Source organism: Lutra lutra, chromosome 7 (genome assembly GCF_902655055.1).
Source record: "Lutra lutra chromosome 7, mLutLut1.2, whole genome shotgun sequence".
Classification (NCBI taxonomy): domain Eukaryota; kingdom Metazoa; phylum Chordata; class Mammalia; order Carnivora; family Mustelidae; genus Lutra; species Lutra lutra.
Window position 1 is genome coordinate 73,162,551 of NC_062284.1, and position 18,186 is coordinate 73,180,736.

An 18,186-nucleotide genomic window follows, 5' to 3' on the forward strand; every position below is an offset into this window, starting at 1 on the left:
GGGTCTTTTTGCTTCTTCAAGTCTTCCTATTCTTTCTTTATCTCAGATGGACAAGAAAAACGAACAAACAAACAAAAAAAAACCCACACACACAAAAAACACAAAACAAAACAACAACAACAACAAAAACCACCAGGACTAGGATTCTCTTACTGGCCTCTATCTTTAGCGGCCCAGACTCCTTTGCCTAAGGGCATAGAAGTGAGTGAACCAGCTCCATTCCCCTCCTCCACCTGCACTGCCCAAAGTCCTAACATAGCTCCTTCCTTCAGCAGAATGTTCTGAGCCACACTTGAAATTACAAGCTATGTCTCCCTTGGTGACTATGTCTCAGGTACAGTGCTATGACTAAGGCCACTACTTCAACCATGGCAAAGTAGAAGGGATGTGGCAAAGAACCAACATCTGGGGGCGCCTGGGTGGCTCAGTGGGTTAAAGCCTCTGCCTTCGGCTTGGGTCATGATCCCGGGGTCCTGGGATCAGGCCCCGCATCGGGCTCTCTGCTCAGCGGGGAGCCTACTTCCCTTTCTCTCTCTCTGCCTGCCTCTCTGCCTACTTGTGGTCTCTGTCTGTCAAATAAATAAATAAAATCTTTAAAAAAAAAAAAAAAAGAACCAATATCTGCCCTGGGCTTACCAGCGTGTGCCACGCACCGGGTAAGTGTTTCACACGTTTTCTTTCATTTCAGCTTCACACTTCAGGAAAGTAACTACAATGACCCTATTAGCAGATGAGGAAATCAAGACTTGGGGATGTAACTTACTCAGCTACTGGTAAGTGTCAAAGGAAGATTCAAAAATCAGAGCCATTAGCCCTGCAAAGCCAATGCTCCTTTTGCCCGTAGATGACATGGGTAGTGATACCACCTAGCCACCCATGGGTAATATCAGAATGTTGGCCACTGCAATGACAAGCAGGGTCTAGCCAAGTGGGAGCTATCCTGCTGCTGTAGAGGGCCCACCTCTCCCTACACCTACAACAATGGATAAAAGACCCCCTTCCCCAGGTTTTGGCAAATCCTTTGCTAATCCCATCCTTAACTAGATGAGCAATCCAGAATGTTTCTTGAGAGTCCGGAAACTCCATACTGAAATCCCGCTTAGACTAGCAAATCTCTGCAAATCTCCTAATGTTGACAAGCCCCATGCTGGGCACTGAGAATGAAAACATAAATAAGACACAGCCACTGTTCTAACGTATCTTAAAGTCCATCGCAGAAAACAAACAAATTATCAGGTATTTATAATAGAGGTGATAAGTGCTATGACCCAACAAGGTCGGGGAACCCAGGGGACGCTTCCCTCAAGTTGGGGTGGGGAAGGAAGAAGAAAGGTCTGGTTTTTCCAGGAAAAAGGAGCAGCTAGTGCAAAAACTGAGAATATAAAGACTGTAATACATCTTTGAACCAGCAAGTAACTTTTGTGCAGCTAGAGTACTGAGTACAAGTGGTCAAAAGTGAAACTGGAGAAAAAGCAGATCACGAGATCATTAGGGCCATGAGATGGACTTTCATAGTCCCCCAAAGGCCAGGGGACACTACTAAAAGAGTGGTCAGTAGAGGCGTGACCTGATGTCCTCTGGTCTGGAGAAAAATCAGTATGGCAGTTGCTTGGAGCATGGGTGAAGCGGGGAGAGTCTGGAAGCAGGGAGACCTCTTGGAATAGTATGGTAATAGCTTGCAGCAGGTGAGGAACACCAAGACTGAAGCAGGTGGAGGAGGCCAAAGGTAAAGGGACCCATAACGGGAACTACAAGGGGACAGAATTACCAGGCCCCGCAGGCTGTTGGGCTCCCCACAAGCCCTTGCGCCTTGATGATGCAGGGCCGTTCCGGGGGGAATGCCATCCAGAGGCATTCTCAACTCTCACAGCTCCCCCTCCAGTCAGCGGAGAGTCTTCTTCGCGTCCCGGGGCGGACTGTTCCCTCAAAACTGAGTGTTTTGAAGACAGAAACCAGGTCTTTTTCAGCTCCTCTTTTCCCAAGTAGAATCTGACCTGTCATAGTTAATTAGACGGGGTTTATGGGATTAAAAAGTCCAACCCATGACCTTGCAGACCTGTAACACCTCTCTCTAAGGAAGTGACTAACACCCATCCCCCTTCATAACAGACAGAACCTCTCAGGGGCAGACAGCGGCTGATCAGGGCCAGCCAGGGAGCACCTGCAGACTGCGCAGCTGCTTCCCAGAAGCCATGCTGTGGACCTATCCCCTCCTCCACCTCGCCATCTTCTGTGCCGGTAAGGATGAGCTGCTGGGGCCCTTACTCTTGGGGAAATGTGCTTCAGGAATGATTTGCAGCAGAGGGAGGGGTCCATCAGGAGTTTGGGGGGGCGGCTCTGATACCCATCTCCACGTGATGGAGGGAGTTCCCCACAGCCTCTAGACCTGGGTTTTCCCTTTCAGAGGTCTCACTGGATATCGTTTTGGAACCAGACACCAAAACCCTGACTGTTCCAGTCGGGGAGCCTGCCACCTTGCGCTGCAGCTTAAGGGGAGGGGACTTGAAGAACTATCAGGTGAGCTGGTATAAGAAGAATGAAGATAACTCCCTGACTTTAGTATACAGACCAAGCAACAATACTAATGACAATTTAAGAAGTAATTTTAAAGGAAATACCAACCCTTCAAAGAGTCAACTCGACATTCAAAGAACAGCAGCAGAAGATGCTGGGACGTACTACTGCGCGTGCGATATCCACAGTGCTCCAGTCCTGCTTCTGGTCGCCTCAGAAACTCTGGGTCAAACCAAAGTGGCAGGTCCGATTAGAGACCACCTGTGGTTAAAATGTGTACCATACCTGAGCTGAAACAACCTGACAGCCTCAACAGCAATATCTGATAAGAGATATAAGAACTAAGTTGGGGAAAGGATGTTATCTTTGTGGTTGGTTGAAAGCAGTCTTCTTTATCAGTCGAAGAGGGCAGAACATTCATTAGGGTTTATGCAGAGACCAAGGGGCCCTTCTGTCTGCCTCTCAGGGACTTCTGAGAAAAGGTTGAAATGAACAATCTTCCACACTGAGGAGGTTTTCTTATTATGGAGGCAGGCTGCGATGAACAGAATTTCTACTATCATGAGTGCTGTAATTCACTCCAGAGTCTTTATTGCGAAAGCACTTGTGTGCATAAACTAGATAAAGCAAGGATGGTTTTCCATTACCACCCTAATCAAAATTTCCAAAACTATTAGAGATAGCTTTAACTATTAACTCTGTGAAGAAGGATGAATAGAGTCATTTTCTGAAATGCTCCATAACTATTTTAGATATAGAATGTTTTTAGATCATCCCTTAGCTACAGAGGAGTCCTGGGGGCCCACGGGAATTGCCAGGGTGGGGTAACACCATTGCCTTCATGTCTGCTGCTAAGAGAGATCTTGGAGATGAATACTTATGGTAATGTGGGATTTCTGAGTTGGTCATGAATCAACTGAATAAAAATAATAATAATAATAAAGATCCCAAGTCCCATGTTGAAATGGATGAACCAAAAAGTGTCAAAGGTATCTGAGTCTACAGGGAGCCAAGGCGTGCAGGAACCCACTGAGCAGACTGACAGGCAGGAGGGCTTACAGATACAAACATTAAATAATTATCAAGGGAGTGCTTTTGCCCTGTTGGCTCTAGTAACCAACTCTTTGCTTTTCTGCTCAAGTGTCTGGTCTGGAATCCTCTCTCCACATTAAGTTACAACTCAGGCATTAGGATGCAAAGTAGACATTGATTCGTGAGAACAACAGCTCTCCTGATACCTTCTATTCAATATTCCTTCCAATGCAGTATCATATTCATCATACATTCATTTATAGGGCAATTATTGTACTTAGGATATTGGGATAGGTCATGGGAATAGAAATAGTTGTAAGTCACATTCTAGCCTAAGTTCTGTTCTCATTAGCATGTCTACATTTATTTTAGAGACAGCATTAGAATTACAATTAAAGACTATAAACAAATACAAAAATACAAGAAAGCACATACTACCTAACAGTGAGTGCTACGGATTTCATATGCAGTGCTCTAGGAACTTATAAAAGGACAATCACTGTGAGAAAAATTTCTTAGAACAGCTAAGGCTTGAAAGAGGTAGGATTTGGGTAAATGGGAAGGAACATGAGGGTTATTTCAAAGTGGCTGTACTAGTTATTTATTGCTCTGTAACAAATTACCATAAAATTTAGAGGCTCGAACATTTGTTATCTCACAGTTTCTGTAAGTCAAGAATCCAGGTGTAGCTTAGTAGCTTAGTTGGACTTAGCTTAGCTGAGTTCTTTAGCTTAGGGTCTCTCATGAGGTGTAATCAAGAGGTCAGCTGGAGTGACAGTCATCTCAAGCACTGACTGAGAAAGATCCACTTCCAAACTCACTCAAGTGGAGTTGGTGACCCTTACATGAGCGTCTCAGTAGGGCTCCTTATAACATAGCAGCTTGCCTCCCTAGAGCACGAACTTGGAAAGAAGACTTCCAAGATGGAAGGCACAGCCATTTTGCAACCTAATCTTGGAAGTGACATCTCATTGTTTCTGCCGTGTTCTATTCAGTAGAAGTGAACTCATAAGTACAGCTTACATTCAAAGGGAGAGGGTGATTACACGAGAACATGAATACCAGGGAGGAGAGATCACTGGGGGCTGTCTTAGAACCTGCCTACCACAGGAGATTAACACAGTAGAGCAGGGAAAGGGAGGGCTCAAAAAATCTGGTTGAGACCAACTTGTTTAGAGACCCCTGACCTATAAGGCTAAAGAGATTGGATTGGATCTTATAAGCCAGTATTTCTCATCTCAAACTTCATGGTGCATGGGAAGCGCCTGGAGAGATTGTTTCTAATTATACTTTTAAGCCCCAGTTCAAAAATTCTTATTCAGGTTAGCTAGGGGCAAGCCTGGGAACATGTATTTATGACAAGTGCCCTTGTGATTCTGATGCAAGTGGGTTCAAGGACATGCTTTGAGAAATTCTGCTTTAAGCAGTAAAACTCTCAGTTTGATACAAGGAAGATGTGCCCAGGTTCTCCTGCTCTCACTACAGAGAAATGGATATTAGATGTGGTCGGGGCATCACTTGAACAATAGCTCTCAATTCCAATTGCATATTTTAAATGCCTGGGGAAATGCTTTAAAAATACCAATGTCTAGAACACATCCCCAGAGATTCTGATTAAATTGGTGCAGGCATGGACCGCTGGTTTCCCAGGTAATTCAACCTCCCTCCCCAGTCCTCTTCAGTCTAAGATTTTGCTATTTCAAGTGTGGTCTCCAGATAGACAGTGCCAGCATCACTTGGAATTGCGTCACAATGCAGAATCTTATGCACCACCCTGGATCTATTGAATCAGAATGTGCATTTTAACAAGATTCCCTGGGTGAGTTATATGCATATTAAAGTTTGAGAAGCACCAGTCTAGCAAAGCCATCATTATTGAAAAATTTCATAGGGATGGAGAAATATAAATCTGTTTTTCCCAAATCCCACCCAAAAAATTCCATATTTGTAAGAAGCTCCTACAGGGATGCTGATGTGCAGCCAGGTGTGGGACTCACGACAAGCAATCAGTCATCCCCAAATCAGGTTACAGGTTATTCATGTTACCAATATAATAAATATTCTCATTGAGTCATTGAGGTGCTATCATGTCCTTGTACGCTCCTTGGAAGAAGGCATTACATAAATTCCAGGTATGATCATTTCTCATTCATCCACAAGCAGATTAGGAAATGAATTAATATTTATAGAGCCAATGTACTTTTTACCACACCACGTGACCGTCATAGATTATCCACTGTAACCCAGAACCTTGTGCCACAGACCTTCAACTCAAGATCAAACCAGAAAAAAAGAACATGAATCATTAGGGTCTAATTAAGTCTGATTGGGAAGAAAAGGGACAAGAGTGAGTGCATGTGTCTCTAATTGTCCATTCCTCCTTCAGGACAGATGAGAACATGAAGTTCTGATTCACATTGGGGTGGGGCATCTCAGAACCTGAGACAGGCATGGGGTGAGCATGAAAAACAGCCTAGAGCGAAGGAAGAAGGACATCTTGGGAGAAAACAAGCAGACTTCCCAACAAAGATCTGAAAGAGTCTGAGCACAAAACAGTGAAAAAGGAAACCAGACATAAATTAAGATTAGAAACCTGGAGAAACACCCTGAAAGTACTAGCATGTAATTGAGAAAATCTTTTATATATTACCTGGGACTCCAGACTGAGGTGGGGATAGGGCCACCAAAGGCCCTAGCATAATATAAACACGGACCAAGTGTTTCTGCAGAAATTCCAATGCCAAGTGAATGATGGGAAGGTCAGGTGATATTTTTATATTGTCCATGTTCTTCCCCACTGCACTGGTAAAGCTAACTGATTGCTGACTGACACCGTATTATTGTTGTCCCCGTTATTCTGCTTTCTGTGATTCTTATTCATCATAGAAAGCGCTCACTTGAAAGAGTTCAGAGAAGTGAAGAGAAATCCCAGAGAGTGTCTGTCTAGGCTGTAAAAGGTCTTTAAGTTCAACTGTCAGGGGGGTGGTAATAGGCATGGTACTTCTACTAGGCTTCCTAGCAAAGGAGTCCTTAGGCATGCCCTGTGACTAGCAGTGGAAGATATGATTGCTCAAAGGCAGCAAGAAGGTGATAGCTTGTGTCTAGAAACAATGCCATCAACTAGCTACATGTATGAACAGGTCACCCAGCACCAGGGAACCATGGTATAGAGTGGCAAGAGAAAAGAAGGGAATCGGGGTATACCTCTTCCTCTGCGTTGCAGGAGGCCACAGCCAGCAGAGGAAGGAAATGTGATTCCTACCACACATTGTATTTTTCTGAAGGGGTCACAACCTTGAAGAAGTTACTCTTTACAGCACCCTGAAAGTGCCCAGGGAGCATACAGATAGGGTCCAAGTAAAGAAATGGGCTCAAGGAAATCCAAGTTGTGACCTTCATTCTGAACAATTAAGGCTTTAAACAGAAAATTAGAGCCACTGAATGTGAAAGCCAGAAGGGATCTTAAAGGCCAAGTAGGAATCCCTCCATTCAATTTTTATGTTCATTAAAAAATAATTGAATAAATGATCATCCAAACTCAAAATATTTTCAATGACAGTTTTTATTTTAAAAAATCATCTCATATGAAATTGAGGTCTGCTTTCCTATAACTTTTTTTTGAAGTATAATTAACATAAAACATTATGTTAGTCTCTGGTATAGAACATACTGATTTCACAATTCTATACATTACTCAGTGCATAGTAAGTGTGGTCATCATCAGAGAAGGGGAGGTGACTAGGGGAATGCAAGAAATAGATAAAGGACATAAAGAGGTCCAAACTTCCAATTATAAAATAAATAAATCACAGAGATGTTTCCTTATAACTTTCTATGTTGGTATTTGTTGTGCCTTCTGAAACAACACCGACTAAGTCCCTACCTTTATATTTTCAAATATTTAAAGACAGGTATCATATCTAACCTCCCAAGCCCTCATTTCTCTATACCCAATAGTTTTAACGATTCCTCATGGCTGTCTCACAAGCTTTAGGTCCTCAAGAGGAGATTCCAAGCACAGTATATTTTTATGTTCCACACAATTCTCAATACTGACTCTCATGTGGTAGGGAATCAATAAATATGAGTGAATGCATGAATACCTATGTGTTCAATGACTGTTCAGTGTGTCCACTTAGATGTCTCAAAGTCACTTCAACTTAACTCCAAGACTTAACATCAAAATCTTCCTTCCAAATATGGTCCTTTCCTGAGGTTGCCCATCTCAGTGTATAACATCGCCATCTCCAAACCAGCCTCCCCTCTCCATCTTCCGCTGCCAACACTCTTGGTCCAAACTTCCATTTTCTCCTTTGAAATATTTCATTAGTCTTTCGAATGAGTTAGCTAGCCTCTGGGACCTTCAAGTATGTCCTCCCCACAGCAACCAGAGTGATTTTTTTTCAACATACAAATATTATGTTATACCCCTGCTTCAAAACCCTTCAGTGATTTCCCATTGCTTACAGGCAAAAGGCCATACAAAATCCCCAAAGTGGCCTCCACAACCCTGCACAGTCTGACCCCTTTTCTCACCTATACCACCAATACTTCTTACCCTCCTCCTTCATTTCCATGCCCCTGTCAAACACACCTTCTTCCAGTTGCTGAAATGCACAGGGGCCCTCCCACTTTTGCACATTATATTACTCACTCCTTGTGGAACACTTCTCCTATCTCTTCATCACCTGTTTAACTTCTATTCACCTTTGAATCAAAGTTTACACATCAATTCCTCAGAGATGTCTTGAGATCTCCCAGCAAGTTCAGATGTTTGTTTGAGGTTTTTAAAATCTGTCTATGAGGGTGGAGGGGAGGTGGGGCAGAGAATAAAAAAAAAAAGAAAGAAAGAAAAAGAAAATATGCTTTCATATATCAGTTTGTAATAATTTCATTAATTTGATTAATGTCTATTTTTCTAGTTTGTAAGCTCTGAGAGATCGGGGACTATATCTGCCTTTGCTAATCATTGAACCTGACAAATTACATAAATGCATTTGTATGAATAAATGACTGACTCCAGGATCTTAAGATTTCCCAAAATTTGGTACTCCTCACTGACTCTCGGCTGCAGTAAGGTCCCAACACTTACCATATTCTCACTTTTCAGTGGTCTTGGAGACCCCAGAGTTACTCTGAGTTAGAGGCCAAGCATTCTCAGAGACCAAGGATTTCTACCCATTCTCTAGTGGTCTAACATCCTAAGGAACCCATTTTGGGGCACACAGGACAACTGAGAGGTCAAAGGGTCCTGCATATTTTTGAGCCAGTTACCACATGGGGATTTGGAACAGGTAAGCAAAAGCCACCCAGCGAGACTGGCCAGCTATGAGGAAATCAGAGGAGCCGCTATGATTGTTATTTTCTCTGTGACTGGGCTTATGATGAGCCCTTTTGGTGTTTTGGATTTTGTGTGGATGTTTTCAGTAGCTATATTATTAAAATATGCAAGTCTGTAATTATGGGGATGCATAGCCTCATCCCTCAATTATGTACTGAGCACATATAATATTCCTGGTGCTGTGCCATATGCTGAGTTACACAAACCACCAAAGCTCAATTCCTGTCCTCAAGGTGCTCTTTCCAGTGGGAGAAACAGACACGCAAACAGAGACTTCTTAATGGAAGAAGGAGCAAACACCTGTGAAACGTAGAAGACAGTGATGGCTGGAAGCTGGGGAAGGCTTCTCAGAGGAGGTGACAGGAGCTCATCACAGAGAAAACACTTGCTTCCCTGAGGTAATGCACACTTGGAGAATTTTTAAGATGATCCAGTAAGGAAGACGAGCGTTCTCAACCGTCATACATACACACACACACACACACACACACACACACACACAGCTCTTCTTCAACTATGTTCTCAATTTAAGTAAGTAAATAAACAAACTGATGGAAAAATACTGAACTTGGGCTAGGCACAATCAGCCTCTTTGTGAGGAAGCTAATGTCACAGGGGCTCCTTAACCACAGACGTAGCAAATTCCCTGCCTAGGAAAGCCTAGAGATTTTCAAAATGCTGCCACTGTACACATCACAAAACAGACAGCTCGAGGGTGGTGGTATGGGTTGAGAAGATAAGAAGTAAGCAAAGAGGAAGGGAAAGGGAAAGAGGACCATTGTTTCCTTGGATAATGATCACTCCCTTTAACTTTTTGTTCTTATTAAAGAGCCCTCCCAAACCTGGGATTTCCCAGAATTTGCTTTTGGGCAACTGGCTGCCTCCTCATCCCACTGATGACAACTGTTAGGAAATTTAGAGAGACTATTAAGAAAGTAATGTGCTCTACAGGGAGCAAATAATGCTAGCAGGACTGGCCATGAACGTCCACTTCTATGTGCTCTTTGATTTCATTCAGTTTGAAATATCGAGATTTCTTCTCAGATATACATCTATAAATCTTGATCTTGGTTGATTGAGTTGTTTCAATTCATAGGGTTGTTTTTAGTCAGAACAAGAGTATACCTTTTCTTCTGTAAAGTAGAAAAAATTTAGCTATCAACAGACCTCTTTTCTGCTTCGCCTCCGGAGTTGTCTCTCTTCTAGAAACTCTGGAAAGAAAGGGCTGTCACATTTATAACAGCCTTGCATATTTTCCTCTTTGTATTAGTCAACTCTGTTGTGGTAACAAACAGCATCAATATTTCAGTAGCTTAAACTGTGAACATTTACTGTTTGCTCCTGCTTTTACTACAAGTCAGTGGCTATGAGGTGTCTGCTAAGCTCTGCTCCCAGTGTCTTCCCATTGTAGAATCCAGGCTCAAAGATAATCCACTGTATGGGACACACTGTTCTCCTGGCAGAGGAAAAAGAACAAGAGAGCTGCTGGCAGAAACCCCAGATGCTCCTTAAAGCTTCTGTTCAATCATCATCGTCATCATGTCCACTCACATTCGTCACCCAAAGCCCTTCCATGGCCAAGACCAATATCAGCAGGGCAGGGATTCACACCCTTTCCACAGAAGTTAATGCAAGACCTGCAACAGGCAGGAAATGGTAATCTCACATGGAAGAGGGAATCAATTGCTTCACAACAGTAATCAACCTACCATTCCTTTTGACTCCACCCACATAATTTCTATCCAGTATAGGGAATCTCTCCCTCTGTCAACTAAAAAGAAATGTGCTATGGTTTTTTTCCTCTTAGAATTGTCACAAAGCCCTAGGGCAACATTTGCCAAAATGGTTCTTCAGAATATTACTGTCCCTTGAGATGTTAACAGTTGTGAAGCAATTAAAAAGGATTCCATGGTCAAATAAGTTGGGGAAATGCTCTATATTAATTGCCCTCTCTTACTATTCACAATTCTTTATTATCAGATTAAGTGTTCTGACAATGCCTGCTGTAAAGATAACTACTTAACCCAAGACTGGGATCACACATTTCTGTCCAAAATAGCATAATCATTAATAGCTCATGAGATTCTAGTCACTAACACTGCCCTAAACGATTATGGGTGAACCACTCAGATGGATTCTTGTTTCTTCATTTGTGTGGCCAGATTGAAGGACACCTAATGATGTTGAGAGGGGATATGCACAAGGCCAACACGTCTGTGCGGGCCCCCAGAATAAGGCTCTCGTTTCCTGCTAAGGTCAAACTCTGTGTTAGAAATCCGAAAATGCTCATTCGGATACTACCTTTTGCCTACTGAGCTAAGTATAATTACTGCAGACTGGCTTTGACGTCTTCCTTCCTTTATGCAACGAACACATCTTGAGTCCTTCTCCATGCCAAGTACCCTGCCAAACACTGAGTACATAGTGTGAACAAAATAAACACAGGCTGGGCGCCTGGGTGGCTCAGTGGGTTAAAGCCTCTGCCTTCGGCTCAGGTCATGATCCCAGGATCCTGGGATCGAGCCCCGAATCCTGTTCTCTGCTCAGCAGGGAGTCTGCTTCCCCCTCTCTCTCTGCCTACCTCTCTGTCTACTTGTGCTCTCTGTCAAATAAATAAATAAAATCTTAAAATAAAATAAACACTGGCCCTGCCCTCATGGATTGACCAGTTTAAGAGGAGACAAACCTAAAACACACACAGGCGTACACAGCCAATGATCAGAAACCCTCTCTGCAGTGGACGACACAGGTGTCCACCCTTTCCTCTTGCAATGCCTCCTGTGCATAGCTTCTGAATTTTGACACCTCACTGATTTTCTTCTGCATCACTGGCCTCTCCCTCCTGCTCTCCTTGGCTGGCTCTTCCTCCCCCAGCTAGCTTCTGAACACGGAGGACCCAGGGCCCTTCCTTGGGTCCCTCTCGCCTTCTGTCCACCCGCCCCACGCATGATGATCTCATTCACCCTCACCGCATTAAACTCCACGTATGTGCTCCTGACTCCCAGATTCATATCTCCGTTGCAGAACTCCCCTCTGAGGATATAACCTCCCCCAGTTGGACCACCTTAGCACTTACCTCTCTTGACTCCTTTCACATGCTCTCTCTTCTTCCAGGATTGTTTGGATACTTCCTTTCACTCCTCCTAATTTATAAACTCCTCGAGGGCAGGGATCCTGGGTCTGTTTCATGTTCGGTTTCCAGAGTGTGTCACATAGTAAGTGTTTAATATCTGATTATTGAATTTAATGTTTGAACTGAATTTCTGCTTTAGGGATCACTGAGACATAGACGTAATGAAAGGGAATATTTTATTTCAAGAAATAATGCCTCACCCTTCTGTATTTCCAAATGAACAACCTCAGATGAGAGAATACAGCTCCATACATTGGCATGAGAGGAATACTTAAATTCAAAAATGCTAAATCGAGCCAGTATCATCCCTTGTGGTCGCAGAAATGGCCGCAAAGGTTTTATAAATTGCTTGCAATCCCGCACCCCATCTGGCAATGTTGGCATCTTACAGCCACAGATGACTAACTTTTCACAACAGTCCCCACTTGAATGCACTCCTTACTTTAAAATGAAAAGGTAAAAGAAAACAGCAAGAGCTTGCCCCAAACTCTCCCGCCCAACCAGAGCAGATTCAACCACATAATGCTGACTCCTCAATTTAGACATCAGGCCCAAAGAGGAGGTCACAGACAAAGACACTCCTCCTCCCCCACCTCCCCGCATCCAGCCACTTGGGTGGCTCAGTCAGTTAAGCATCTGGCTCAATTTTGGCTCAGGTCATGACCACAGGGTTGTGAGATCAAGTCCCATGTCTGGCTCTGTGCTGAGTGTGGAGATTGCTTAAGATTCTCTCTCTCCCTCTCCCATCTGTCCCCACCTCTAAAAAAAAAAAAGACAGAGAGAGAGAAGAAGATCCCCTGCATTGCAGCAAGTTGTCTCCGCAGCAGCTCTAACAATAGCATGCGGGACCTGCCCCTCTGAAGCTTCATCTGAGTTTTGATCCTGTTTTTATCAAGCCTCTCCCAAGGCCTCTTCCACCATTTGAAAGCAGCTCGGTTTTATACACCTTAGAAGAACAGAGGACCAATGGAAACTGAGCATTGTCTAGAGAAAAGCCAAGAACCTTTTTGTATTCGATGATTGGCACAAGTGAGAGGGGGTCCCCAATGGCCACACAGGGCAACCCTGATTACAGAACGCAGTCCTGGTGGCACAGCCTCCTTTGTGGGTGTACAGAGAGGCTGCTGGTTCTTGTCTTGGCTGTCCTAAAGAAAAGTTTGCCTGTGACCTTCACACGCTTGAAACTTAGAATTCAGTCTCTCAAAATAAGAAGAAAATTGTCTGGATTACATCTTTTCTGCAAAAATAAATATTTTTCAATGGCCGCAGCTTGCTTTTTTCTTTTTTTTTTCATAGCATTTGACTTATTTTTTTTTAAAGAGTTTATTTATTTATTTGACAGACAGAGATCACAAATAGAGAGGCAGGCAGAGAGAGAGGGGGAAGCAGGCTCCCTGCTGAGCAGACAGCCCCATGCGGGCCTCAATCCCAGGACCCTGAGACCATGACCTGAGCCGAAGGCAGAGGCTTAACCTGAGCCACCCAGGCACCCCTTGCCATAGCATTTTAGACGGTCTTTTTTCCTGGGAGTATCCCTTCCCCATCACACTTATCTGGATAAACAGATACTTATTAACAAGAGGTCCTTCCCTGGACAGACACATATTTACTAACAAGGGGTGAGGTGGCTTCAGGATTTCCACGGGAGTTTGGGGTGCTGTCCAGCTGGGTCCCTGGCTGCACTAGGAGTCAAGACAAACACAGCAGATTGGGAGTAGAGGCAGCAGCTCCCTCCCTGGCATGCTGCAGCTGTGACCCTCTGCTCAGTGTCTGGGTTACCAATCCAGAACTTGAGCTGGTACTTTTAAAAATAAAGTATTCTGACAGCGAGAGATCATTATCAGCTGAGTCTTGCAAAAATCCTCTTTCCTGGTGTGCTTCAAGTCTGTCTTCTTAGCATGTGCCATTCCCCATGCATCTTCAGTTATCCTACGTCCCCGATTTCTCACCACAGCCTGGACACTGCTGTCGCTTTAGACTGATACCATGCACTCTTTAGCTACCGTGATGTCCCTTATAATGCTAGAGCCATTTGATAGATGCTGGTCATTCGTCACGCGGAGCAGCCCCACTGTGCCCTCCTTTGGTAACTATGCAAGTTCACACAGTCACTGCTCCATCATGCCATGGGCAAACTCTCAGACTGCTTTCCAGTTAAAGCCTTGCCAGCCAGAGAGCCTGTTTTGCTACTCCACAATCTTAGCTTTCACTCATACTGAGCATTCATCACGCAGCCCCATGTCCACCGCACTTACCCATGTCACGTCCAAGCTTGTGTGTACTAGCACCCGCATTCCAAACTGTCCGCCCCCAACAGAGCCGCGATCATAAACAACCACCCGGAACTGTGATGAGCCAGATGAGTGTGATCAACAATATTGTACTTACCTCCGCCTTTGCCCCTCTAACCATCTCCACTTTCCACCAAAGACTCACCACAAGCCACCAATAACCAACCAGAAAGTAAGGGGAGCTTGGGGTGTGGCAATGGGGCAGTAGCAGGTGCAGAGTGGGCTGGGATCCTGGGACATGATGAAGGCACGGGGCTATGGGGACCCAAGCTGCTATACCAACACCCACCCACTCAAATACTAATTTTTCCACTTCATTGGTTTGTTAAGTCTCTCATGTTAGCCCCCAAAGCCACCTTGTGGCCACTTCTTTGTATCCACACAGCTGCCTTCCCCAGAGCACCGGAGAATGGAACCACATTTCTCATCCATTGTTTCCTCAGTGAGCTCCGTCTCTTTAGAGCAGAGGCCATGTTCTAGCCATTCTTTCAGGCTCATTTCTTTTTTTCCTCCCAACCTGTAATAAAACTAAGCAAAGTAGTAATTGTATTAGCTCAGAGCCCAAGAACTGGGAGCTGACTTTGGAATGGTGTCTGGGCCAGATGTCCAACTATAAGAACCATGGAGGATGCCAGTTGCTACTGGGGGCTGTGGAAGCCAGTGGCACGGAGGACCAAACTATTGGGCACCTGGACCCACCACATGCTTCTCCCAAGGAAAAGAAAGTGAGGCCTCCCCCATCTTGTCATTTGCCTTCCTCTGGCAACAAAACTCAACCCAGAGGATGGAGTCATCTCACTCTCCCCCACTGGAGATAGAATAGGAAATCTCACTTCCCTCCTCTCCCTTTCATTGAAGGGTAAGGGGCTTTATTTGCTTCCCATTGGAAGATCAAGCAGAGAATTTCTCTAAGGTTCTGGGAGAGCCCAGTTATGTTCTAGGGGACAGCTGGCAGGTTGGCAGATACACGATCTATATGATACTATCTTAATTCCACAACTGTATTGCTCCAGAAACACAGAGTTTAAGCCCCCTGTAAACACTAAAATAACTACATTCTACTTTCTCATAAGCTTCTATCACCAAAGGAATTTAAAAAAGCATTTATCTTCTCCCTATCCTTGCCCTGTCCCTCAGCCCTACTCCCAACCAAGAACCGTGAGCAAAACATTTTTCTCCATGTCAGAGAAGAAAAGCAGAGAGTGCTTTTTCTAATGTTCAGAGAAATAGTAAAATGGAGAAGGGGCTTCAATTTAGCCCCTTTTAAACTAAAAGCCTATCTACTCCCAATCTAAGTTTTTTCCCCTTTTTCCTCTCTTTTGGGCTATTGTTGAACGGAAGGACAAAATTATCATTGTTTCATATTGGTTTTTTGTGTTATTATTATTTTTTTTTAATAAAGAGACTTCTACCAACAAAGGCATAAGATTAGTCTCTTATCAGCATGAAAATCTCTATTCTAGCCTCTCCATGTTCTACCTGAGGACCACCAGACCCACCCATCCCCACCTACACCCAGTTCTTCCAACAAGCAGGGGATTTCAAAGAGGATTTCCAGAGGCAGCAATAACTTTACATTCTGCCCACGGCTCTCTCTGTGTGGCAGCAAATCTTTGCTGTGAAATCAGCAATTCCAGGAAAGCAGAAGGTAATTCACCCCTTCCAAACACAAGTGGCCACTTCAGGACACTGGACATATTTTCACTCTTAAAGGCAGGGCTCCTTGGATAAATATGGTCTGCTGTGAGCCTAGGAATTTCAGGGCAAAAACAAGGAAGGGAGGATGAGAGGGAAGGAAAAGAGAACACAAAGTTGGAATACAGCAAAAACCCATTACATTCTGGGTCTGGTATGCTCCCAGGCTGCACTCCATCTCTCTCTCTCTCTCTCTCTCTCACACACACACACACACAGTGATTTGTTGTCCAGTGTAAAGAATCACAGTGAGTAGGGTCCCCTGGCTGAATTCTGCCTCACAGAAGGAAGCTGGGTGGAGCAGAATTTGGATCTCAAAAGTCAAGGTGGGATTAAGAGGAGGAACAAGAACCACAGACTTAACCCATTTCAGTCAGCATATTACCTGGAAGGACAAGAAACATAGTCCCCAGCAAAGATTTACTAAGAACCCAGTAAGTGCCCAGCACTGCTGTAGGGCCATCAGGAAAGCAGGGAGATGGCTGTTGCTAATGTAAGCAGGTCCTCATGGCCTCTGATTCATAGGAGGCCGGTGGCAAGCGATCACCAAGGAAGAGAGCTATTGAGGGTCTGTGCTGATCCTGGAGAAAGGGCAAGAAGACTGGCAGACCCCCTTGGTCACAGGCTTTGCCTTGTCTCCTGAAGACCACATTTTAATAAGCCTTGACTGCACTACAAGGCTTATTCTTTGACTAAATGATTCCCTTACACAATGGTTTTCAACCCTGGCTGCACATCAGAATTGCCTAGGGAGATTTTCAAAATCCTGATGCCCAGACCCCACCCCAGATCAATTAAATCAGACTCTCTGGGGGTAGCACCTTGGCTTCAGTATTCTTTAAACCGCCCCTGGTGATCCCAATGTGTGGCCAAGATTGAGAACCACTGCATGGAAGTAATTGTCCTAATTACATCTCCAGCTTGTCCCTACCTCTACATTCCTCTCATCCAAGCTGTTATATTCTCTTTTATTTTTAGTTTGTCCTACTTTGTCCTTTCAGTAGATAATTCTATAATACTCCATTAAACTTTTTTTCATGCTTTAACTCTGCTTTCTCCCATTTAATTTTCATTGCCCGCTCCACTTATTCCATCTTCCCATTATGTGTGTTTTGTGTTTTCTTCAGTCCAGCATCAACATTTACAGGATGCTTGATATGGGCAGAGTACAGCGGTAGGCACATAAGAGCTACTAAAAATTAAATCCAATGCATTTTCTAGTTAATTCTGTGCTACAGTTATGGGCTCCCGTCCCATGGAAGACAGGCACAGTGGCAAACTCTATTTCCCTTCCTAGGAAGCAGCTCCCTTGGTATATCAACAGAAGATCCAAAATTAATATATTGCCACGAAAAATAAAAGGGACATCCACAAATAGGGGAGAAAGAAGGATTCAATGCTGTCCAAAGCTAAATAACGTCTCCCCTGCCAGAAGCTTGGCCTCACTCTAGCAGGGAGATGCCACCATTTTCAGTAGAAAGAAAAAGTCCCTAGGTGGTCTGAACTCCTGGTAGGGCTGTTCTCTGGGGGCAGAACGTATGCTGATTCCGGTTCATTTCCTCATTGTCCTGAGGCAAGCCTGAGAGCACACAGGAGTGACACTGAACCACTTGGGGCTGAGATGTTGAAGAAAGGGCCAGAAGATTGTTTTGGAAGCTAAGGACTTCACTCCTCAAGAAAAGCCACACAGTGGATCTGCCTGCTTCTTCTCCTGCTGCCGAGCTGCAAGAGCAGCCATGGAGCCTTGGGATAGTAGACCTGAGCAAGGTGAGTCCCAGAGCCTGAAACATTGTCACCCCCAGAAAGCCCAGCCCAACCCCGAGCACACCAGAGAAGCCGATGGATGTTTGCCCAATAATTGGGTGAATAAATAAATGGCTCCCTGAGGAAATTACTCCTGGTAGAGTTTGTGGAAAGACTGAAATGGGAAGGTGGCTCTTTAATCCCATCCTTGTACGTTAGTCTCTTGATATTCCGACGTGGTTCCTCAATTTCGCCTAACTTCCTTTTCCCTTAATTTTGTTTTTCAGAAATCAAGCCAGCTGCCTTGTTGAAGTAACAAGAGATGTTTTTTTTTCCTTTTAGAGGAAGCAAAATTTTGCAGTGTAAAATCACAGGGGGCAAAAATGAATAATTACACTATCTACTGATTTAAGAGGAACCAAGATGGCATCCTGAAC

At 44.2% G+C, this 18,186-nt stretch overlaps 2 gene segments (V, D, J or C); both read left to right on the forward strand.

Annotated features, from left to right (window-relative positions):
• The window catches only part of LOC125104779 (T-cell receptor alpha chain C region-like), a 311,082-nt gene that overhangs the window by 156,879 nt on the left and 136,017 nt on the right, over positions 1-18,186 (forward strand).
• Positions 2,115-18,186, forward strand: part of LOC125104778 (T cell receptor delta constant-like) — a 67,940-nt gene continuing 51,868 nt past the window's right edge. The window contains 2 exon segments of the C gene segment in view: positions 2,115-2,238; positions 2,405-2,569. Of these exon segments, the coding sequence occupies positions 2,193-2,238; positions 2,405-2,569 (211 nt within the window).